Genomic DNA, 25,852 nt, shown 5'->3' with positions numbered 1-25,852 from the left:
GGTTTTTTTGGCTCCAGGATTATCTGCCTGTCCTGCATTTTCTTTTTGTCTACCCCTGCATGGCTTACAGGTGAAACTTGAAAAATTTGAATATCATGCAACAGCTCATGTATTTCAGTAATTCAAATTAAAAGGTGAAACTAATATATTTAGTATATATTATATACAGGTCCTTCTCAAAAAATTAGCATATTGTGTAAATAATATAAGCATATATAAGTTCATTATTTTCCATAATGTAATGCTAAAAATTAAACTTTCATATATTTTAGATTCATTGCACACCAACTGAAATATTTCAGGTCTTTTATTGTTTTAATACTGATAATTTTGGCATACAGCTCATGAAAACCCAAAATTCCTGTCTCAAAAAATTAGCATATTTCATCCGACCAATAAAAGAAGTGTTTTTAATACAAAAAAAGTCAACCTTCAAATAATTATGTTCAGTTAATGCACTCAATACTTGGTCAGGAATCCTTTTGCAGAAATGACTGCTTCAATGCGGTGTGGCATGGAGGCAATCAGCCTGTGGCACTGCTGAGGTGTTATGGAGGCCCAGGATGCTTCGATAGCGGCCTTAAGCTCATCCAGAGTGTTGGGTCTTGCGTCTCTCAACTTTCTGGCACCTTGATTTCCGAATAACATGCAAAATTTGCTTTCATCCGAAAAAAGTACTTTGGACCACTGAGCAACAGTCCAGGGCTGCTTCTCTGTAGCCCAGGTAAGGCGCTTCTGCCGCTGTTTCTGGTTCAAAAGTGGCTTGACCTGGGGAATGCGGCACCTGTAGCCCATTTCCTGCACACGCCTGTGCACGGTGTCTCTGGATGTTTCTACTCCAGACTCAGTCCACTGCTTCCGCAGGTCCCCCAAGGTCTGGAATCGGTCCTTCTCCACAATCTTCCTCAGGGTCCGGTCACCTCTTCTCGTTGTGCAGTGTTTTTTGCCACACTTTTTCCTTCCCACAGACTTCTCACTGAGGTGCCTTCATACAGCACTCTGGGAACAGCCTATTTGTTCAGAAATTTCTTTCTGTGTCTTAACCTCTTGCTTGAGGGTGTCAATGATGGCCTTCTGGACAGCAGTCAGGTCGGCAGTCTTACCCATGATTGCGGTTTTGAGTAATGAAACAGGCTGGGAGTTTTTAAAAGCCTCAGGAATCTTTTGCAGGTGTTTAGAGTTAATTAGTTGATTCAGATGATTAGGTTAATAGCGAGTTTAGAGAAGCTTTTCATAATATGCTAATTTTTTGAGATAGGAATTTTGGGTTTTCATGAGCTGTATGCCAAAATCATCAATATTAAAACAATAAAAGACCTGAAATATTTCAGTTGGTGTGCAATGAACCTAAAATATATGAAAGTTTAATTTTTATCATTACATTATGGAAAATAATTAACTTTATCACAATATGCTAATTTTTTTAGAAGGACCTGTATATGATTATACTTTTCAGAGGGCCGAAATTTGTGTATTTAAAATCCTTTTTTTATTATTGATTTCATGTAATATTCTAATTTTCTGAGAAGCCATGTAAGCCATAATCATCAAAATTATAACTTTTGCACGATATTCAAATTTTTCGAGTTTCACCTGTAGTCTGCCTGATCTGGCCTGGCTGGGTCCCTGAGGTAGGGATGGGCAAATGAAGCCTCATGAAGCACTGAGTCTTTCCCCTGATTGTTATGGGAAAAGATTCAAAGCTTCGAGAATGTTGAAAACAGCGCCATCTGTTGTTTAGTAAAAAATTAAGCAGCTAAAAGCCTGTGAAAGAAGCTTCATTGGAAGAAGCAGCCACCACACATTCCATGGATAATTTCATGTTACGCACACAAATAAAAGCCCGTGTGCCTTGAATTTCATTCTGTGATAAATTTTACCCATTAAACTGTGGAATTTAATGCCAGTATGAATATCAATATGATGTCATAGAATAACAATGTTCACATATGAATTGCATATGGCAAATATTTTATTTTTCTGAAATAATTTGTATTCTTTATATAACTTATATGATTGGTAATTTAAAAATGTAACACGCAAAGTGAATCACGCACGTTATTGGCTAGAAAGTGAGGCTTCATTTGTCATTGGTCACGTGATTTCTACATTAACAAAACATGCCTGGAATCGAGGCTTCATCTGGCATGCCCATTTATGCTCGACACAAGCTCTGGTTCAAATGTCACATCACCACCCAGAGGTTTTCTTCTCTTGACCTGGTTCTGTTAGCCTGGCCTGTTGGATCTCTCCCATTCTCCTGCCCTGGGTCATTAAGCCAGCACTCCTGCCTGTTTCAAGGATTCTCCAGTGCTCATCTTTTGTCTCTGTGTGGTCAGTGAGCCGCCTGCCTTGCATTCTGCCCATCTACTGACCCTCTGGGCCAGATTTTGCTGAGTTTTGCCTCTTTTTCCTTACCCCCCAAAAGTGGCAATTTTAACATGCTATAAACAGATTTATGACTTATAAAACTTAAAAATGACTTTTAGACACCTTTAAGGAATTGAGATGTACATTTAAAGAAATCATCTTGTCCTGGAGCAGAGAGCAGTTGAAAAATATCTATCTCTAAAGTAAAACGAGTCCTGGTCCAGACAATATCCGTGGTAAACTTTTGAAATATTGTGCAAGGAAATTAAGTTACTTTAATATGTCTGAATACCTACAATGCATACCTAACCTATAGAAATGGGCTGTTATTATCTTAGTCCCTAAAAGTAATAGTCCCAATGCTTTAAATGACCTCAGGCCAGTTGGCCTCACTTCTCTTGTGATAAAATCTTCTTGAAAAGCTTGTGAAGACATTGTAAGGCAAACCAAGAGAAAGCTCTTGACCCTATACAGTTTGCTTATAGGGCACACAGAGTTGAGGAAAATTACTCTATTCAATCTTTTATGCACTTAGAGGGGAGTAATACTCATGATAGTCTGTTGTTTATTGACACTTCCTTAGAGTTTAATACTCCTTTAATACAACCTCACATTTTAGCCATGAGACTGATAGAGTATTTTGGGTTGAGCCACAATTTGGTGGGTTGGATATTGGATTTTTTGACAAACAAAACACAGAAGGTGAAAGTAAATAGCATTTTATCAGATTTATTATATTCATCCTCTGGCTAACTGTAGTGCTGTTTTCTCTCACTCTTACTTTATATTCTATACACTTATATGTGCCAAAGTACACAAATAGGACTATATTGAAATTTGCAGGTGATACAGTAATTGTGAGTAAATGGTACATGACAATGAGTCTAGACATGGCCTTATTATTGAGGAGTTTGTCACCTGTGTGATGAGTCTTTTAAGCATAACCAAAACAAAGGACATGATTATAGATTTTAGAACTCATGCTTCATGTTATGCCACAACGACCATTAAAGACCAGGTGGTGGATTGTGTAGAAGGCTACAAATATCTTGGGACAGTCATAGATTCTAAATTAGACTTTGAAAAGAACTGTGAAACTGTATGTAAAAAGCATTTACTGTATGTTTTAATGTTATTATATTTTTTTTTTAAATGATTGCTCAATCTCCTGTCTGCACAACAAAGTTGCCCTCAGGATTAATAAAAGACACCTTGACCTTGATTATACTGAATGTTCATTTGATGAGCAGATTAGTCGACTCAGATATTAACTCTGCGATATCATTTAATTCTTAATAATATTTGAAATTAACCACAATTAATTAACTTTATTTCCCTTTGTTCTAATTGTTACATCACACAACTTACCAAAGTGTCTCCAATTTACACTTTACACGCTCAAGTCTAGTGCAGAGCCGCTCCACTCCTGAATCCTGCAGATTATTGTTGTTCATGTTCAACTCTGTCAGATTGGAATCTGATCCAAGAACTGCAGCCAGAGCTGAACAGCTTTTGTGTGTCAAGTTACAGTCATTTAGCCTACAAAGGAATTACAGATTACAGAGTTTTCTACATAATACTTATATACTAAAATTATAATAAAATAGTAAAATTAGACTTTATTTCCACTGTATTCATTAGAGAAAAAATATAAATAAAAAAACTACTGATATAAATTAACTATATAGATGGTATACATTCATAAATGGTATACGATTAAGAATTAATGCAGATAAAAACAAAAAGTAAAAGACTTACAGAGCTCTTTTGGAGGCTTTGATGACCGCTGATAGTCTAATTAGACACTCGTCTGATTTCTTAAATTTCTCAAGCTCAAAGACCTCCATCTCCTCCTCTGATGTCAACAACACAAAGGCCACAGCAGACCACTCGGCAGGTGAAAGGTCAGCAGATGAGAGACTTCCTTCTCTAAGTTGTGTTTGAACGTCTTTAACCAGAGTTTGGTCATTCAGTTCATTCAGACAGTAGAACAGATTGATGGACCTTTCTGCAGATAAATTTTCTCCTAACTTTTTCTTGATGTACTGAACTATGTCCTTGTTGCTCTGGTCATTTCTGTCTTGCTGTGTCAAAAGACCTTGTAAGAGTGGATAATTAGACTCAAGTGATAGACCAAGAAGGAATCGAAGGAAAAGATCCAGATGTCCAATGTCACTTGCGAGCGCCTTGTCCACTGCAGTTTTCAGCAAGTCAATCATGGCTTCATTTTTGTTTTCCTGCTCTGTAGACTCCTGAACAAACACATTTTTCTTGCTGATGTCTAGAAAAAGATGTGCATAAAGGGCTGCAATAAACTCTTGAATGCTCATGTGAACAAAGCAGTACATGGTGCCAATAATGATTCCCGTTTCCTCCTTAAAGATCTGTGTACACATGCCTGAATACACTGATGATTTATAGTCATCAATACCACAATCCTTCAGGTCTTTGTCATAGAAGATCAGGTTGTTTTTTTCCAGCTGATGAAATGCCAGTTTCCCCAGAGAAAGGATGGCATCTTTATCCCAAGAAATATCTGGTCTGTATTCTCCATCATACTTTTGTTTGCTCTGCTGGATCTGAAAGCGGAGAAAGTGAGTGTACATTTGTGTCAGAGTCTTGGGAATGTCTTCAGTATTTGATTCCTGCAGTGTTATAGAGGCATCCTCAGCCTGATTTTTTGGATTATTATTTATTTTCTCCTCCAAAATGTTCTGGAGAACAGTGGCCGAAATCCAGCAGAAGACTGGGATGTGGCACATGATGAAGAGACTCTTTGATTGTTTAACGTGATCAATGATTCTGTTGGCCATTTTCTCATCAGTGAATCTTTTCCTGAAGTACTCTTCCTTTTGTGCATCATTGAACCCTCTGACCTCTGTCACGCGGTCGATACAGTCAGAAGGAATCTTAGTGGCAGCTGCTGGTCTGGTGGTGATCCAGATGAGAGCAGAAAGAAGCAGATTTCCCTTGATGAGGTTCGTTAGGAGAACATCCAGAGAGGCTGGTGACGATACATCACGCCACGTCTCATTGTCCTTAAAGTTTAAAGGAAGGCGACATTCATCCAATCCATCAAGAATGAACAGGACTTTGAATTTATCCTCTCTTGTAAGGTTCAGTCTTTTTATCTCTGGGAAAAACTGACTAACAAGGTTCATCAAGCTTAGTTTTTCTTTCTCCTTTAAGTTCATCTCTCTGAATGGAAGAGGAAATATGAAGCTGATATCTTGATTTTCTTTTCCTTCGGCCCAATCCAGAATAAACTTTTGCACCGAGATGGATTTACCTATGCCAGCAACTCCTTTTGTCAGTACAGTTCGAATCTTCTTGTCTTGTTCAGGTGATTCAAACAAATTTGTGCATTCAATCTGTATCTCTTGTGACTCAGCACGCCTGGAAATCTCAATCTGTCTTAACTCATGAGTATTGGCCAGTTTACTGTCACCCTGAGTGATATAGAGATCTGTGTAGATGTTATTCAGAAGTGTGGAGTCACCTTGCTTTGCAATTCCTTCAAACACACACTGATACTTCTTCTTCAGGTTCGATTTAAGTTGTCGTTGATGAATAAAGACAAGCTCATCTAAACACACAAACAGAAATAAAAATACTTGATCCTACTTTTCTCTCCTGAATTTAAGTGACAACATGACAGATGGTCATGAGCCTCTTACCTTTTAGAGTATCTGCAAGTTCATCTTGCTTCATACTTTTTAGGAAGTGCAGTGTGATATCAAGAGCTGCTTCTTTGATGCTAAACATGTCATCTTTATATTCCTGTGTAAAGTATTGGGTGTTCTCCTTTTTTAGTATTTTCTTAAACTTTTCCAGCTCATTCTTTAGGAATACAATTATTTTTTGCTCAAGGTCCTAAAAGCATACAAACAAAAGATGGGTACAACAACAAAATGTAACCAAATTCACATCCATATAGGAAACATATGGTTAAACAAATTACAGACATCAGAAGTAAAAGCATTAATGAAGCTGTGATAATGTGAAACTACAAATAGCATATAAAATAAAAATGAAAACGGCAGAACACCAGTTAGCTTGAGCAAACTATATATGCAATAATTTTAGGTAAAAATATTGAAAGTTCCGAGTTAAATGACAAACAAGTGTTTGCCTATGGGCAATTTAACAGGCGCATTGCTGCTGCTGGATTATGCTGTTAACTTCTTAGACAAAGGCAGTAAATGTAACACACATACTAGAATTAAAGTAGGCAAAATTAACATTACAGAATGTCAATATGACTGTGCCCCAAATCATACATAAATTACAAATCACACAGAATTGTAGAGTTGATAAATATTGTTTACATATAATTGCAAGTTTAATGAAGCTGCTTGTCTACCAACATGAAAATATAGGAGTCTAGCCTTGGTTACATGTGGATGTGTACACAACTAAAATGCTAGGGGACATGCTAAATACATTAATTAGTTGTCTTTTTTTTTAAATAAAAATTCACTATTTTACATAAGTTGAAAAACCCATTTGTTTATTATAATATAAATGTGAACAATAAATACAAAACAATATTTTTCCATACCTGAAAGACCCAGATGAGATTTTCTCTGAACTTCTTGAAGCGGCAACTCTGAAAGTCTGTTGTTTTCTCATGCTGAATCCTGTTAGCAAAATAAATGTGGTCATTGTTTATAGTATATCTAATAAAATACAGCATGTGCAATCTTAGACAAAACTAGAACTGGAAACAGCATTTTTTTTGCAAACAAATTTACAGTATGTTGATAAGAAGCTTCAAATTTATACGACATAAGATAATTCTCAAGATCAGTATTAGCAGTGTTTTCTGTTTTTATTTCTTATGGGGAATTTTTTTTATTTCATGAAGATATATGCAAGCATCCTTAGTGATTAATCTCTGTAAAAACAGACTGAAGACATCAATGTCACAGTCCAAGAATATTATCACAGCTCACATGACAAAGCAAATAAACATTGTCTTTTTAAATGGATAATTCACCCAAAAATGAAAATTTTGTCATCATTTTCTCATCCTTAAGTTGTTCTAAACATGTATAAATTTCTTTGTTGTCCTCAACACAAGATAAGATATTTTGAAGAATGTTCATAACCAAAAAGTGCATGGTCCCAATTGACTCCCAGTCAGTGATGCTCAACAACTGTTTGGTTTTCATCATTATTCAAAATATCTTCTTTTTTGTTCAGCATAGAAACTTTTTTGTTCAGCAACTTTAAGTAAATGATGATAGAATTTTCATTTTTGGCTGAACTATCCCTTTATGTGTTTTAACACATGAAAGATGCTGAATTTTCTTCAAATGGCACAATGTACAACATTTTAAAGCCAGGTCACTGGCCAAAAAAATATGATGATAATGATAATAATAATTATGAATTCTACCATGGTGAATTGTTTATGATGTAAATTAAACTAAAATGTGAACTGTGTTATTTAAAAGTTGTGTTTGTGTCCCCACCTGTTGAGAAGAAAAGATGCCAGTTCCACATCACTGTTCATTCCCTTTTGAACCTTTAGACTTTCCCACCGTGCAATTTCTGCACCAATATTTACTGTGGTCTTTTGTCCTTTGTTACTAAATCACACAAAACAACAAATCACATGGAAACTAAAAGATTCACAGATGTCTTTATAACAATTATTGGTCAAACAATTATCAAACCAGCGGATTACCTCTATCCAACACTGATCATTTCAGAAATAGGTTTTAATGTAAATAAAGTTTCATGATACTCACTGAAATACTTTCTGACACAGTAAATATGTGACCAACAAGAAACACAAGAAATACCTTTTGGTAGATGTTGTTTTCTCCCTGAAGCTTGGTTGTCCACCATCTTTTGAATGGTCACTCCTCATAGACACTAAGCTGGACTCAGTTGAGCCTGATCTTTCCCTAATACACAAAGAGCAAACAGAATCGATTTATTGCAGGAGGTCCCACTGTAACTGATATCTACATCTGCTATACAGTTCTGTTAGCTTACATAGCTACTGCTTTTTAAGTTAAGTTTTTTTAATAAACAAAAATAAATCCACAACATTGCTAATAAACTTCAGAGTCATTTTCAGTATATGAATCAGAATCAGAATGAGCTTTTATTTGCCAAGTGTACGCAAACACACAAGGAATTTGTTGTGGTTTTACAGGAGCTCTTGGTACATACATACATACATACATACATACATACATATAAATAAACATACATATATGACACAAAAACAGAAAAACATTTAAATAAGACCAAGAGAATAAATAAATAATAATGTATACATCTGGAACAGAACAGACGATTTATGTACAGAATTGTGCATTATGTACTGTGTATATACAACCATATAAAAAAATATTTATATGTATTGTGATATTTGTACGTCTTGTAATAAAATAAAGCAAACACAGACACAAGTGTGTATTTCTTTCTTCTCTTTACTACTCTTTTCATTTCCTTCCTTCCACTGTCATCTAGTGGCTACACAATAACTCTGCAGACACAACATTTCTCCTTTTCTTTGAAGTATTTTGCTTAGGATACTGTCTTGGAACATTACAACATAATACCGTGCTCTATTCCAAACAGTGTAAGTATTACAGAATGAATATAGGCTACTTGCCTCACAGACATGAGAAATAAATAGAAAGCTTGAAATGTCTACTTTTAAACAAAATTAAAAACGAAATGACAAAATTGTACAGTAGCCTGGTAAGGTCAGGTTTGCCGATGTGCATTTTATTTAAGCTATTTATTTATTTTTGTCCCTGTGCGCCGATCGGAGACGGAGTTCACTGCTGATATTCTGGGGATACAACATAGCCATAGGCTATAATAGGGACTTTAGCCTTTAAATATCTTTGCTGCATTGGATCAGTCTCCTTTCTAGAACAGCCAAGAGCTTTCTAGCCTCGCGGCAGCAGCGCCTCGCATCGCCCATAGACCTTAAAACAATCAGCGGATGGCGGGCGGGTGCAGCTTTGAAAATTGGTCAAAAAACGTTGGTGTGGATGGATGATGGACGGATGATGAGTTTTGTGATGCGGTAGCGGATGAAATAATAGCCCATCCACGCATCTCTAATACGAATGGCATGTTATTATGTGTCATGGAACATTGCGCTCCTCAACTCGCGAAAGGTCGGATTTGCTCCATCTTTTGATGATACGTTTTGTTTAGAAAACCTTGAATCCATGTAAGACACAATGTCATTAGACAATCCATTTAATTAGAATCAATGAATCCATGTCATTAGACACAATTAATTTGGTCAAACAATTATCAAACCAGCAGATTACCTCTATCCAACACTGATCATTTCAGAAATAGGTTTTAATGTAAATAAAGTTTCATGATACTCACTGAAATACTTTCTAACACAGCAAATATGTGACCAACAAGAAACACAAGAAATACCTTTTGGTAGATGATGTTTTCTCACTGAAGCTTGGCTGTCCACCATCTTTTGAACGGTCACTCCTCATAGACACTAAGCTGGACTCAGGTGATCCTGATCTTTCCCTAATACACAAACAGCAAACAGAATCGATTTATTGCAGGAGGTCCCACTGTAACTGATATCTACATCTGCTGATATCTACTTAAAAAGCTAAACTGATATCTACATCTGCTATACAGTTGTTAGCTTACATAGCTACTGCTTTTTAAGTTAAGTTTTTTTAATAAACAAAAATAAATCCACAACATTGCTAATACTGTTAACTTCAGAGTCATTTTCAGTATATGAAACAGAATCAGAATAAGCTTTTATTTGCCAAGTGTGCACAAACACACAAGGAATTTGTTGTGGTTTTACAGGAGCTCTTGGTACATACATACATATATGACACAAAAACATTTAAATAAGACTAAGAGAAGAAATAAATAATAATGTATACATCTGGAACAGAACAGAAGATTTATGTACAGAATTGTGCATTATGTAGTGTGTATATACAACCATACAAAAAATATGTATATGTATTGTGATGTTTGTACGTCTTGTAATAAAATAGAGCAAACACAGACACAAGTGTGTATTTCTTTCTTCTCTTTACTACTCTTTTCATTTCCTTCCTTCCACTGTCATCTAGTGGCTACACAATAACTCTGCAGACACAACATTTCTCCTTTTCTTTGAAGTATTTTGGTTAGGGTACTGTCTTGGAACATTACAACATAATACCGTGCTCTATTCCAAACACTGTAAGTATTACAGAATTAATATAGGCTACTTGTCACAAAGACATGAGAAATAAATAGAAAGCTTGAAATGTCTACTTTTAAACAAAATTAAAAACGAAATGACAAAATTGTACAGTAGCCTCGTAAGGTCAGGTTTGCCGATGTGCATTTTATTTAGGCTATTTATTTATTTTTGTCCCTGTGCGCCGATCGGAGACGGAGTTCACTGCTGATATTCTGGGGATACAACATAGCCATAGGCTATAATAGGGACTTTAGCCTTTAAATATCTTTGCTGCATTGGATCAGTCTCCTTTCTAGAACAGCCAAGAGCTTTCTAGCCTCGCGGCAGCAGCGCCTCGCATCGCCCATAGACCTTAAAACAATCAGCAGATGGCGGGCGGGTGCAGCTTTGAAAATTGGTCAAAAAACGTTGGTGTGGATGGATGATGGACGGATGATGAGTTTTGTGATGCGGTAGCGGATGAAATAATAGCCCATCCACGCATCTCTAATACGAATGGCATGTTATTATGTGTCATGGAACATTGCGCTCCTCAACTCGCGAAAGGTCGGATTTGCTCCATCTTTTGATGATACGTTTTGTTTAGAAAACTTTGAATCCATGTAAGACACAATGTCATTAGACAATCCATTTCATTAGAAGCAATGAATCCTTGTCATTAGACACAACGTGCACACATGTGCAGGCCAATGTTTTTTTTGCGGTGATGACGGTGACGAGCTCAGACCCGCTGTAGGCATCACGTGACCGCGGTATTGCGGTAACCGTCCCAGCCCTACCCATGGAGATGCACCCACCGTTCAATTATGTCATGCTCCAACAGGTTTTTCAGTTCTTTAATGCGGTCTCCATTTGCACTGCTATTGAGACAGCTTTATTCAGCATGAGGTCGGGTTCAAGCAAAAGTCTGTCCCGAACACGTGAATTAGCTGCTCGCTCCACGAGCTGGTCGCGTAACATTTGTTCTTCCATTTCACCGAAATCACATGCAACTGAAAGCTCCCGTAAAGTAGCCAGGAACTGATTAATAATTTCATCAGTCCGCTGTGTCCTTTGCCTAAATTTGTGTCTCTCGGCGACAACATTAACTGCAGGAACGAAATATCTTCTAAAATATCACTGTTCATTCCCTTTTGAACCTTTAGACTTTCCCATCGTGCAATTTCTGCACCAATACTTACTGTGGTCTTTTGTCCTTTGTAACTAAATCACACAAAACAACAAATCACATGGAAACTAAAAGATTCACAGATGCCTTTATAATTTGGTCAAACAATTATCAAACCAGCAGATTACCTCTATCCAACACTGATCATTTCAGAAAAAAGGTTTTGATGTAAATAAAGTTTCATGATACTCACTGAAATACTTTCTAACACAGTAAATATGTGACCAACAAGAAACACAAGAAATACCTTTTGGTAGATGATGTTTTCTCACTGAAGCTTGGCAGTCCACTATCTTTTGAACGGTCACTCCTCATAGACACTAAGCTGGACTCAGTTGAGCCTGATCTTTCCCTAATACACAAAGAGCAAACAGAATCGATTTATTGCAGGAGGTCCCACTGTAACTGATATCTACATCTGCTATACAGTTCTGTTAGCTTACATAGCTACCGTTTTTTTTTTAAGTTAAGTTTTTAGGTTTTTATAAACAAAAATAAATCCACAACATTGATAAACTTCAGAGTCATTTTCAGTATATGAATCAGAATCAGAATGAGCTTTTATTTGCCAAGTGTGTGCAACACACAAGGAATTTGTTGTGGTTTTACAGGAGCTCTAATAGGCAGTGATCCCCTCGCATAATAAGCGGACCCTCCACAGAAAGCTCATGTCTGATGTGAAAGTAAGGTTCTAGTTCTTGTTTCACTGGCTTCTTGTTTTTAACCCAGACATTCTTGATCTGTGCACGAAGTTGGGCTAACTGGAGACAGCTCTCCGATGCAGAAGAGAACTCAGAGACTGACAAAGCAAGTAAGTGAGAAACAGTGGCGACCATTTCTGGTTCATCTGTTGGTTCACTCGTCTCAGGTAAGGGGAGTCGAGAGAGACAGTCTGCTGTTGTGTTGTATCTCCCAGGGAGGAATGCAACATTATAGGAATAGTATAACAGACGGGCTGACCACCTAGCAATTCGCATGTCAGCTCTAACCTGTGCCTGATGTAAGAAGCGCTGTAAGGGCTTGGTGGTCAGTGTGCAGAACGAAATGTCTACCCCAGAAATATGTCCTCCATTTTTGAATACTCCACACACGAGCCAGTGCTTCCCTCTACACAGTCGAGTACTTTCTTTCAGCTGACGAAAGAGTTCGGGAAGCAAATGCCACTATGCGCTCAGTACCATCAGCGTATAGCTGAGAAAGGACTCCTCCTACACCGTAATCAGAAGCATCAGTACTCACGCAAGTTGGCAATCGATAATCGAATAGAGCTAGAATGGGGCTCTTTGATAAGAGTGTCTTCAGGGTGGTAAAACTTTGATCAGCCTTATCAGTCCAGAGGAAGTTCATGTCAGTGGAGGTTCTCAAAACTTCACGCAGGGGTTCAACCACTGTTGCGTAGTCAGGTAGAAATGTACTATACCAAGACATAAGGCCCAGGAATGAGCGCAGTGAGGCTGTGTCATGGGGAGCAGGTGCGTGCACGACAGCAGCTACATTATCAGGGTCTGGATGTAATCCCAATTTAGAAATCGTGTGCCCAAAAAATTTCAAGGTTTGCGGTTAAATTTATATTTCTGCGTATTTAGTTTCAGACCAACATTGTTCAGACAATGAAGTACAGCTTTTAAGCGAGTGTCATGGATGTCTTCTGTGTCGATGCAAACAATTACAGTCATCCAAGTAGGCTTGAACACCTGGCAATCTGTGCAGTATAGCCGTCATCATCTTCTGGAAAGCAGGCACGGCCAAAGCCAGTCCATACGGGACACGTTTATAACGGAACAGCTCGTCCTGGGTAATAAATGCCATTAAATCTCGACTTTCAGGGTGCAATGGTACCTGGTGATATATTGAAGCCAGGTCTATGGTTGAGAACACTGTCGCCCCACGCAGTTCTGCCAACAGTTCCTCTATATGGGGCAAGAGGTGGCTATCTACAACTATAGCCTTATTGGGCTCCCTTAAATCAATGGACATGTGAATTCCACCTTTTTTTGTGTCACTAAAATTGGGGAGACCCATGGAGATGCACCCACCCATTCAATTATGTCATGCTCCAACAGGTTTTTTTAGTTAATCTGAAACTGCTTGCCTAACTGACAATGGCAGTCCTCTCAATTTTTGCTGAACAGGAACAAAACCTTCTTTCACTTTTTGTATGAATCCTCTTGCGCATCCTACAGTATGCACTGGCAGTATTTCAGAATTCTCATTTGTAATCACAGTATCGTCTTCAATACGGCAGTGAACTGCTTTCAGCAGATCCATTCCCAGCGAAGGTGAGCCTGACTTTACTTTGTAGAACGTGCCCGCTGCTGTACCACCATCATGGAAGACGTCTGTAGAAAAACAGCCCAGCTCTGGAATAATCTCTTTGGAATAAAAAACTAATTCTACTGTAGCTGGATTGAGGGTGCATGAAGCAAAATGTTTACGTTAAATGTTCTCTGGCAGTATTGATACTGATGAGCCCGTGTCCACAATTAATTCCACTGGTTGACAATGTCCATAATTTTTTCAATTTGCACTGAAGAGAGAATTTTGTCTGTCACCGTCTCAAGATCATTCATGTATAATACAGTGAGCTCTGGTATAACAATCTCAAGCACTGTTTCTGTGATGATCGGCAAACTTTGGCAAAGTGCCCAATTTTTCCACATGAATTGCATACTGCTTTGATGGCTAGACATGAAGGTTTTTTAGCCAGATGGTTGTTGGATCCACAACGGTAACATGAATGCCGCTGTCTCGCGTTGGCAACTGACCGATCTGACGAAGGGGAAGGTATTGTCGGTAACACTTTATAACAACTGCACGCTATTAATCAGTAGTTAAGCATTAGTAAACAGTTAATTCATCATTTATAAACATTAATAGACATTAATAAGCAGTTTATAAATACAGCTACAAATGTTTTTTTCTTGACTTATAAGCATTTCTATAATGTGTTTAATAATTGTATTTTCAAACTTTGTTAATGATTTATTAATAATTTCTAAATGAAGTATAGCATTATTTGCAAACCAGTTATTTAAGAGTTGTCAGTGGTTCATAAGATCACTTAGAAAGCGTGAGTAAATGCAGTAAATACAGGTAGTTATAAAGCATTTAGTAGTGGTCAGTTAACTATTTTTGTGAGCTCATCTAAAGTGATGACTAGTTATGCCTTGTTAAGCATTTATAAAGGGGATTTAAAGACTCCGTTATCTTCTAAACAGAAAGATGAAACAAACACAACACAGTGATACAGAACATAGAAATATTTAACATCCTTAAATCTCCTTTGTAAATGCTTTACAAGGCATAACTAGTCCTCACTTTAGATGAGCTCACAAAAATAGTTAACTGACCACTACGAAATGCTTTATAACTACCCGAATAAACCCTGAATTACAGTATAAATACATGTTAATAAAGCATTTATTAACACACTAAGTAACTATTACTATGTGTCTGAATAATAAGATGTATGAATGTACATTTAAATAGTTTATTAATCATTTACTTACACTTTCTAAGTAATCTTATGAACCACTGACAACTCTTAAATAACTGGTTTATAAATAATGCAATACTTCATTTAGAAATGATAAATTGATCATTAATAAAGTATGAAAATACAATTATTAAACACATTATAGATATGCTTTTAAATCAAGAATAAAGCATTTATAGCTGTATTTATAAACTGTTTATTAATGTCTATTAATGCTTTATAAAAGATGAATTAACTGTTTACTAATGCTTAACTACTGATTAAAAGCGTGCAGTTATTATAAAGTGTTACCGTATTGGCTTTCTGTCCCTTTGTTTTACATTTCAGTGACGCTGTATGGCCCATACTTGTAAAGTACCTGAATGAATCTGAATTCTTTAATGCGGTCTCAATTTTCACTGCTATTGAGACCGCTTTATTCAGCGTGAGGTCATGTTCAAGCAAAAGTCTGTCCCGAACGTGTGAATTAGCTGCTCGCTCCACGAGCTGGTCGCGCAACATTTGTTCCATTTCACCGAAATCACATGCAACTGAAAGCTCCCGTAAAGTAGCCAGGAACTGATTAATAGTTTCATCAGTCCGCTGTGTCCTTTGCCTAAATTTGTGTCTCTCGGCGACAACATTAACTGCAGGAACGAAATATCTTCTAAAATATCACTGTTCATTCCCTATTGAACCTTTAGACTTTCCCACCATGCAATTTCTGCACCAATATTTACTGTGGTCTTTTGTCCTTTGTAACTAAATCACACAAAACAACAAATCACATGGAAACTAAAAGATTCACAGATGTCTTTATAAGTAGGTCAAACAATTATCAAACCAGCAGATTACCTCTATCCAACACTGATCATTTCAGAAATAGGTTTTAGTGTAAATAAAGTTTCATGATACTCACTGAAATACTTTCTGACACAGTAAATATGTGACCAACAAGAAACACAAGAAATACCTTTTGGTAGATGTTGTTTTGTCACTGAAGCTTGGTTGTCCACCATCTTTTGAATGGTCACTCCTCATAGACACTAAGCTGGACTCAGGTGATCCTGATCTTTCCCTAATACACAAAGAGCAAACAGAATCGATTTATTGCAGGAGTTCCCACTGTAACCGATATCTACATCTGCTATACAGTTCTGTTAGCTTACATAGCTACTGCTTTTTTACGTTAAGTTTTTAACATATACAATAAACAAAAATGAATCCATAACATTGATAATAAATTTCAGAGTCATTTTCAGTATAAGAATCAGAATCAGAATGAGCTTTTATTTGCCAAGTGTGCGCAAACATACAAGGAATTTGTTGTGGTTTTACAGGAGCTCTTGGTACATACATGCATACATATAAATAAACATATATATATATATATATATATATATATATGACACGAGAACAGAAGAACATTTAAATGAGACCAAGAGAAGAAATAAATAATAATGTATACATCTGGAACAGAACAGAACACTTATGTACAGATTTTTAAATTATGTACTGTGAATATACAACCATATAAAAAATATGTATATGTACTGTGATGTTTGTAAGTCTTGTAATAAAATAAAGAAGCAGGAACAGACACAAGTGTGTATTTCTTTCTTCTCTTTGCTACTCTTTTCTTTTTCTTCCTTCCACTGTCATCTAGTGGCTACACAATAACTCTGCAGACACAACATTTCCCCTTTTCTTTGAAGTATTTTGGTTAAGGTACTGTCTTGGAACATTACAACATAATACCGTACTCTATTCCAAACACTGAACAGGTGAAACTCGAAAAAATTAGAATATCATGCAAAAGTTCATTTATTTCAGTAATTCAACATATAAAGTGAAACTAATATATTATATAGACTCATTACATGCAAAGTGAGATATTTCAAGCCTTTATTTGTTATAATGTTGATGATTATGGCTTACAGCTTATGAAAAGCCCAAATTCAAGATCTTAGAAAATTAGAATATTACATGAAATCAATAAAAATAAAGGATTTTAAATACAGAAATATTGGTCCTCTGAAAAGTATAATCATGCATATGTACTCAGTACTTGGTTTGGGGCCCTTTTGCATGAATTACTGCCTCAATGCTGCGTGGCATAGATGTTATCAGCCTGTGGCACTACTGAGGTGTTATGGAAGACCAGGATGCTTCAAAAGAGGACTTTAGACCACCGAGCAACAGACCAGTTCTTCTTTTCTTTAGCCCAGGTAAGACGCTTCTGACATTGTTTGTTTTTCAGAAGGAGCTAGTGAGGACTAGTTATGCCTTGTTAAGCATTGATTTAAGGATATTTTAAGACTCCGTTATCTTCTAAAAAGAAAAATGAAACAAACACAACACATTGATACAGAACATAGAAATATTTGACAGCCTTTAAATCTCCTTTGTAAATGCTTTACAAGGCATAACTAGTCCTCACTTTAGATGAGCTCACAAAAATAGTTAACTGACCACTACGAAATGCTTTATAACTACCCGAATTAACCCTGAATTACAGTATAAATACATGTTAATAAAGCATTTAGTAACACACTAAGTAGCTATTACTATGTGTCTGAATAATAAGATGTATGAATGTACATTTAAATAGTTTATTAATCATTTACTTACACTTTCTAAGTAATCTTATGAACCACTGACAACTCTTAAATAACTGGTTTATAAATAATGCAATCCTTCATTTAGAAATGATAAATTGATCATTAATAAAGTATGAAAATACAATTATTAAACACATTATAGATATGCTTTTAAATCAAGAATAAAGCATTTATAGCTGTATTTATAAACTGTTTATTAATCTCTATTAATGCTTTATAAATGATGAATTAACTGTTTACTAATGCTTAACTACTGATTAATAGCGTGCAGTTATTATAAAGTGTTACCGTATTGGCTTTCTGTCCCTTTGTTTTACATTTCAGTGACGCTGTATGGCCCATACTTGTAAAGTACCTGAATGAATCTCTGAGTTCTTTAATGCGGTCTCCATTCGCACTGCTATTGAGACCGCTTTATTCAGCGTGAGGTCATGTTCAAGCAAAAGTCTGTCCCGAACGTGTGAATTAGCTGCTCGCTCCACGAGCTGGTCGCGCAACATTTGTTGTTCCATTTCTCCGAAATCTACATTTACATTTACATTTATTCATTTAGCTGAAGCTTTTATCCAAAGCGACTTACAATTGCTATATATGTCAGAGGTCGCATGCCTCTGGAGCAACTAAGGGTTAAGTGTCTTGCTCAGGGACACATTGGTGTCTCACAGTGGATTCGAACCCGGGTCTCTCACACCAAAGGCATGTGTCTTATCCACTGCGCCATCACCACCCCAAATCACATGCAACCGAAAGCTCCCGTAAAATAGACAGGAACTGATTAATAGTTTCATCAGTCCGCTGTGTCTTTTGCCTAAATTTGTGTCTCTCGGCGACAATTTTAACTGCAGGAACGAAATATCTTCTAAAATATCACTGTTCATTGTCACGAACACACACAGGACGAGGGAAAATCCAAGTGCAGTCATTTATTAAGAGGGCAATCCAAAATCGTTGTAATCCATGCAGAGGTCAAATATCCAGAGAAGCAATCCAAAACAAGAATGGGTCTAAACAGACAAGAAGTGTTGTAACACAAAACAACGACTCCGTACACATACTAACACAGACAGGGAATATATACGCATATCTAACAAGACTAACACAGAACAGCTGGGAACAATGATTACGGGGAACAGCTGAGTGCAATGAACTGATGAGTGACAGTGACAGACAGAATGCTGGGAATTGAAGTCAAATGTGAAGGACACCGTGAGAACGAGGACCTCTAGTGATAAACAAGGGAACACAACCGGACACTGTGACATTCATTCCCTATTGAACCTTTAGGCTTTCCCACCGTGCAATTTCTGCACCAATATTTACTGTGGTCTTTTGTCCTTTGTAAATAAATCACACAAAACAACAAATCACATGGAAACTAAAAGATTCACAGATGTCTTTATAATTTGGTCAAACAATTATCAAACCAGCAGATTACCTCTATCCAACACTGATCATTTCAGAAATAGGTTTTAATGAAAATAAAGTTTCATGATACTCACTGAAATACTTTCTGACACAGTAAATATGTGACCAACAAGAAACACAAGAAATACCTTTTGGTAGATGTTGTTTTCTCACTGAAGCTTGGCTGTCCACCATCTTTTGAACGGTCACTCCTCATAGACACTAAGCTGGACTCAGGTGATCCTGATCTTTCCCTAATACACACACAGCAAACAGAATCGATTTATTGCAGGAGTTCCCACTGTAACTGATATCTACATCTGCTATACAGTTCTGTTAGTTTACATAGCTACTGCTTTTTAAGTTAAGCTTTTAGGTTTTTATAAACAAAAATAAATCCATAACATTGATAATAAACTTCAGAGTAATTTTCAGTATAAGAATCAGAATGAGCTTTTATTTGCCAAGTTTATTTGCGCAACACACAAGGAATTTGTTGTGGTTTTACAGGAGCTCTTGGTACATACATACATATATAAATAAACATATATATATATGACAGAACAGAATATTTAAATAAGACAAAGAGAATAAATAAATAATAATGTATACATCTGGAACAGAACAGAAGATTTATGTACAGATTTTTAAATAATTTACTGTGTATATACAACCATATAAAAATATGTATATGTATTGTGATGTTTGTATGTCTTGTAATAAAATAAAGAAGCAGGCACAGACACAAGTGTGTATTTTTTTCTTTTTTTAAGGAGTGCCTTAATAACGTTAAAACTAATCCAAGTAAACAACCAAAACAACAATTAACTGGATTTGAATCATGGACTATTTCAGCACCATTGCATCTATTTATTTCTCTAAAACAAAGTCCTTTAGCCAAGCTGGCTGTTTAAGAACTCTCACACTTCTTCTAGGACTCGTTTGTGGTTCCTTTACATGAGCATGAGGCTGTAAGCTTGGTTTCCCTTCTCGCGTTTTTCCCAAACTTGTCAACACCTCATTTGGAACTCCAGTGAGATGAGACGCATTTCATTTCTTCCAACAGGACGGTATTTGGACCAACTCTCCTTCTCACCAAACATGGAGCAGTGTACCTTGTTGAGCCTTTGTGAACATGCCCTGTGTAGGAGCCAGCGTAAGTCTCCAATGTGTTCTATGTTTATGGTCTCATTCATAATATTCACCGCACTCCTATTGTAGGTGGTGGGCGTGTCCACCACAGTTTGGGCGGATATGTTTGGTCTGTATGTTTGCTTCACTGGATCATCTGGGAAATGGCTTTGACAGAGAGAGGGGGTGGCCTGGGAGCGAACACGTTCTGTTGACCGCACTCGCGCACTTCCAGCAATCTTATGACTTGGTAACTGCCGTGCCAGTTGTAATTTTGTGTGTTGAATTAAGTGTAATAAATGCTTGAACTGAGATCGGCGAGTGGAACTGAGTTTCTGCGCGTCACAGTGTTTTCCATCTCTCAGTGTTTAGCCCCTCGCGGCTGCAAGTTTTTGTTTTGCGTTGTCTAACGTTACAGCCGCTATATTTAGTCAACAGAAAAGTTTTTTAAACCAGAGTGTTGATCTACGGAAACGAGCCTTTCACACGGATTCCGCGGATTATAACAGAACGCTTTGGATAACAGAGAAAACACGGAAATGTTTGGAGCTCCGCTGTATTGGATGGCGGTTCATTCATTACCACTCGGAGGATAAAGACCCGGCCACAATCAACGCAGCAACTGAAGCGGTATGTAGTAACTTGTCAATTTGTGCTGTGTAAGTTGTTTGTTTGAACACAGTGTGAATAGGTTACTGACGCTTGTCCATAGGGGACGCATTGTTGCTTGCCGGTGTTGTTTATTGTTGGTCTTTGGATGTGGTTTATGATGCAGCGTTGGATTGATTGATGAAAGGATTGATTGATTGAACGGCGTGGATTCTTGGATGATTTGTGGTACATAGGGAAATGGCAACAGGTGGATTAAAATCAAATTTAAATGTCAATGGTTCAGAGATGGATGAACAAAGGAGAGAAATCAAACTCACTTCTAAGGCCTTGATGAATAAAATTGAAACACTACAAAAGGAACGTAGAAAAAATGTTCATAAAATTAATGGTCTAATACAGACAATTAAGGATTCTCATGCAAAAGGATGATAATGCCCCACAAGTGCGATCTCATCTTGAGAAAATGAGTCAAATGGTGGATGAAACTACTATGTTACATGAGTCTGTGATTCCCATACTTCCTGAAGAGGACCAGTAAATGCAAAATGTATGGTTTGTGAATGTACTAAAATGCCACAATGGATTTATGGAGGATGCAAAAGGATGGCTTTCTGAAATGGGGAGACAAACAAGCAGTACTATTGCTCATGTTGTCACAAGTGATGCTCCCATATTTGTATCACAAAAGGAATCAATGCACAAGTTGGATGAACCTCATAATGATAATGAGTCTAATGTTTCAAATCACTCTGGGCAAAATGTTCAATCCTCTGTCACACAAGATGAAGTTAATATAACGGTAACTAACGTTACAGTATGAAAGTAATTATTCTAGCGATATGTAATGCTAGATAAGGTTTGCTAGTACATTATTTCAGCAACATGGCAAGCCAGTGAATTAGCAGGTTTCAATTGTTGCTTAGCACAGTGCGTGACATTTTATCTACATGTTATGCTGCTAGAGTTTTGACACCGAGTCAATGGGCTCCGTCTAATTCTTTCTCTTTCACTTGTTTATCGTCATCTGTCTTTTTCCTTTTACCTCTTTGTTTTATGAGCAGGTGCCACTCGAGAAATTGGCAGTTTAGGTTGTTTCTCCGCCATTATCACAGCTGCAGCACAACGGCAATCTTGAGTTTGAGCGACGGTATGCGCTCGCGCTGTGCAAGAGAGGGGTGTGATCAGCGCGTACACGAGCGTGATTGACACTGCTAAGACATTCCTCCTGGCTCTGATTGGTTGTTTCTGACCGGGAGCAGTGTATTTCTGCAAATGGCAATGGGACCACTGGGAGGAGCCAGAGGAGCTTGATTTTTTCACAGATTATCTGTCTCATATTCTACTGTCAGGACATAATGACAGTTTTAACAAATATGTAAAAAATATTTTTTTTACAAAAGTTACCTACTGCAGCTTTAATGTACAGTTCAAATAATTGTTCAGTTAATATATTCACTGGTGCCATTAAAATAAACAAATGAACACCATGACTCCTTTAAGTGTTTGTGTCTGTCAATTTTTTTATTGTTAGACAGTATTCTAGGTTAGTATGTGAGGACGTTTTTTGTCCAATAATTAGAATCTCTGTTTTTTTTTTTTTCAGAATTAAGTAACTTTGTTAAGTTACCAAAGTTACTTTTGTAAGTTTGGTAACTTTTTTTTTGGAAAAAAAAAGAAAAGAAAAAAGATGTTTGCTTTGGATATTGTTTGGAAGACCCCATTTATGGGAATAGAAGAGGTTAAACAACGAGTGCCATCAACCGAGTTGTGTGAACATGACATGTTGTAAAGAAATGTCTTCTTTTCTATCTAACATTAACGTTTAGGTGAAAGCACTCCACTGCATGACATCAAACCGGGAAATTTATGAAGTTAAAAGAGTTATAAGTTATAATAACATTATGAAAATGTGACAGTTCTTGTTTAAATTATAACAATTTTGGTATAGTGATAGTTTTGTTGTTAGTGTACCTGCCATGTGAAATACTATGTATTTCAGTTTTAGTGGAGAGAATGGTGAAAAGTACAGTTTCATACCAAATGCTTCAAATGTCTAATGTTTTTCATTCTGAACATCTGTACTATTTCTTGTTTTTACTGTGGTGACTGAGGGTCTGATTTAATTTCAGGAGTGCAATAACAGTGTTTATTCATTCAGCCCGGCTTCAGATAAAAATCTTTACTTGCTTGCTAATAATTAAGGGAATATCTCCACAAAAACAGCCTAAACTTTCTTCTTTTTAAACCTCCTTTCACAAATTTAAGACAGTGATCACCACTTTTTAAAGAGATTTCACTAATGACAAAGAGCAGAAGGAAAAAACACTTTACTACAGAGATTCCTCTGCATCAATCAAGTGTTCAAAATGGTAATTATATACGGTTTAACTATAACTATATGAATTATTATTTATATCTTAACAGCAGACATTAAATGTGAACACACTAGTTATCTTTTGCGTGTTTAACATTTGATATGCCAAAAGTTCTTCTTTTTTTTTCTCTCCACAGAGATTCGATTGGATGGAAACAAGCTGTTTGTTCTAGAATTATTGTAAATTGTGTAAAACATTAGGAAGTTCTAAATTAAAGTTTTGCACACAACAATAGTGAGAGTCGAGAAGCACTCTCTGTTAAGGTTTTGTTCCTCACAGGGAAAAACCTGAACTCCAATCGCGTTTAAAATGATTGTGTGAAAACAGCTGCAGTCTTACCTCTGTTTCTCTGAGAGACTCATCTTAGAGAGAGAGTCCTTTCCTCGCTCCTCTGACATCACTGCAGCTAAACACCCAGTGCAAACAGATCAGCTCGGGTTTCTAAGCTCAACATGACCTGGAGATGAAAATATGTTACTGAGATGTTACAAACAAATATACTGCCATGTAGTGCAACAAAATGGCGTTTTAATACTTCAGATCATTCATTAAGGGATAATCCACGACCAGCTGTAAATTAAATGAGTTTAAAGCAAAACATGTAGGCAAACAACCACATGACATAAAACAGAGTGCATTCAAATTGTTTCATGCACAGCTAGCTCTATTATATATATATTCATATATATCTCTCAATTAACTGAGCATTAGAGAGTAATATTATGTAGCCATTCAGTAGCAAAGCATCTTTATTAATACGTTGCAGGGAAGCATTGCTAACATTGCTGGCTTAAAACTTCTCACAACACGTCTAAACCAGATTGCACAGGTACGTCTCTAAGATGCCTGTTAAAGAACACTTAATGTGGAAACATCTGATAAACGTCTTAATAGTTTTTCATACATTCTAAATCATAATCTTAAAAATATTTTCTAAATGTCTATTTTAACATCTGACAAGAAATGTCTTACAGACATATGGCAGATGAGCAACTACAACTTGCAGATGTAAATGTAGACATCAATGTAGACATCATTAAGAAATGGACATTATAATTAGGCAATTGTGTTTAAAACTTGATGCAGCAAACTGAACTCATGTAAAGTTCATAACTTTCTGTATTTTATTTTAATATTTTTTACACTCATTTATTTCCAAAACTGTTCATTTCTTTATATACATAAAATATAATAATTAATATCTGTGTGAACCAAAATATTATATCCAGCAGATTATTATTATTAATTATGTTTGACACAAACGAACATTCACTATGAGGTTTATCTGTCTTATCTCTGAAGGTCTATTTTAAAATACTTTCGATTTCGCATTTTCACAAAACAACCGCCCGAAATGAAAAAGGAAACCCCTTTTGAAACGTATTATTCGTTTACAATAACCCTTTAGAATAAACCTCATGTTTTAACTTTCATCGTCTTCAAAATATGTATTCGTGTAAGTTAATTTTAGCAGCTTCTACGTCTGTTTGAAGTAACGTTAACGTTAGCAGACCTATAACGTTAATACTTCCGGAATAAAACAACAGGCCTGTTAGTTTAACGTCGAATTTTATATTACGGTGATATAAACAGTATAAAATAAATACTATATTCCCAAAAATAACTGTAATAAATAAATGTAAAACTTACTTGAAGTCTGAATTAATTAGTCCAAAGCAAAGTCCGGAATCTGGTAGAAGAGATTTCTCGCCTGTTTATAAATTTTGTTAACGATTAACTGTTCAACATGGCATCCTTCTTTTGCGGTTGCTAAGCGTAAAGCAACGCTCGTGCTGAGAACTGTGATTGGAGGAATGACGCAAGCAGTCAGACAGTCAAAAAAAAAAAAAAAACGACAAAGGCGTCATGCAGACGTCTAGAACAACTGTTAAGAGATAATCAGTTTATCTCAATAAAAAAAAAATTAGTTTATCGCTAAATTATAGTGTCTTATTTTCTTGTAAAAATAAATAAATTAATATCCAAGCATCTGCTCATGTTATGCGTGACCGAACGAGTCACTGAAGCACCGCCCAAACGGAGCAGTTAATCAGTAGCTACTATATTACAATTAATTTAACTCCACTGATTATCTTTATTAGCATTAGGTTACATGAACTATCAACATGAAGAAACTTATTCTAATCTTTTTCCTTACTAATGAGTGGATTTTTCTTTCGTTTAACACTTTCGGTTTCGTTTATTTAAACTCATGCGCATTTGCACCTCCTACTGCCTTTCACGTGATCTTTTATATATACTGTATACAAGTCTCAAAATCTACTGGTACGGTAATGGCATTAGGAGAAAAACTGCTTTAAGAGGCAAGTGATGATCACACCAAATAGGCTATTGATTTGATTTAATATAAATTAAGAAAATCAATTATTTATTTTTTAAATATCCTCAACTTACAGTTCCCGTTTACAGCGCAATCCCATAAAAGTGCCAATGGGAGTGGACAGTACTGTGCGT

At 36.4% G+C, this 25,852-nt stretch overlaps 1 protein-coding gene across 1 annotated transcript in view; it reads right to left on the bottom strand.

The window, feature by feature from the left end:
- Positions 1-25,167, bottom strand: part of LOC143700892 (uncharacterized) — a 120,179-nt gene extending 95,012 nt beyond the window's left edge. Inside the window, exons 1-12 of the mRNA XM_077194640.1 lie at positions 25,028-25,167; positions 23,717-23,834; positions 19,409-19,513; positions 16,208-16,312; positions 12,007-12,111; positions 9,799-9,903; positions 8,181-8,285; positions 7,848-7,964; positions 6,932-7,010; positions 6,048-6,243; positions 4,129-5,956; positions 3,739-3,909 (exon numbers count right to left, since the gene is read on the bottom strand). Coding sequence (XP_077050755.1) covers positions 3,739-3,909; positions 4,129-5,956; positions 6,048-6,243; positions 6,932-7,010; positions 7,848-7,964; positions 8,181-8,285; positions 9,799-9,903; positions 12,007-12,111; positions 16,208-16,312; positions 19,409-19,513; positions 23,717-23,775 — 2,975 coding nt within the window. The 5' untranslated portion in view covers positions 23,776-23,834; positions 25,028-25,167. The remainder of the gene's footprint in view (positions 1-3,738; positions 3,910-4,128; positions 5,957-6,047; positions 6,244-6,931; positions 7,011-7,847; positions 7,965-8,180; positions 8,286-9,798; positions 9,904-12,006; positions 12,112-16,207; positions 16,313-19,408; positions 19,514-23,716; positions 23,835-25,027) is intronic.
- Positions 25,168-25,852: the final 685 nt, after the last annotated feature.

The sequence above is a fragment of the Siphateles boraxobius genome, unplaced genomic scaffold (genome assembly GCF_051911475.1).
Source record: "Siphateles boraxobius isolate OS27281-9 unplaced genomic scaffold, OSU_SipBor_1 32, whole genome shotgun sequence".
Classification (NCBI taxonomy): Eukaryota; Metazoa; Chordata; class Actinopteri; order Cypriniformes; family Leuciscidae; genus Siphateles; species Siphateles boraxobius.
This window is presented reverse-complemented; position numbering and strand designations above follow the sequence as displayed.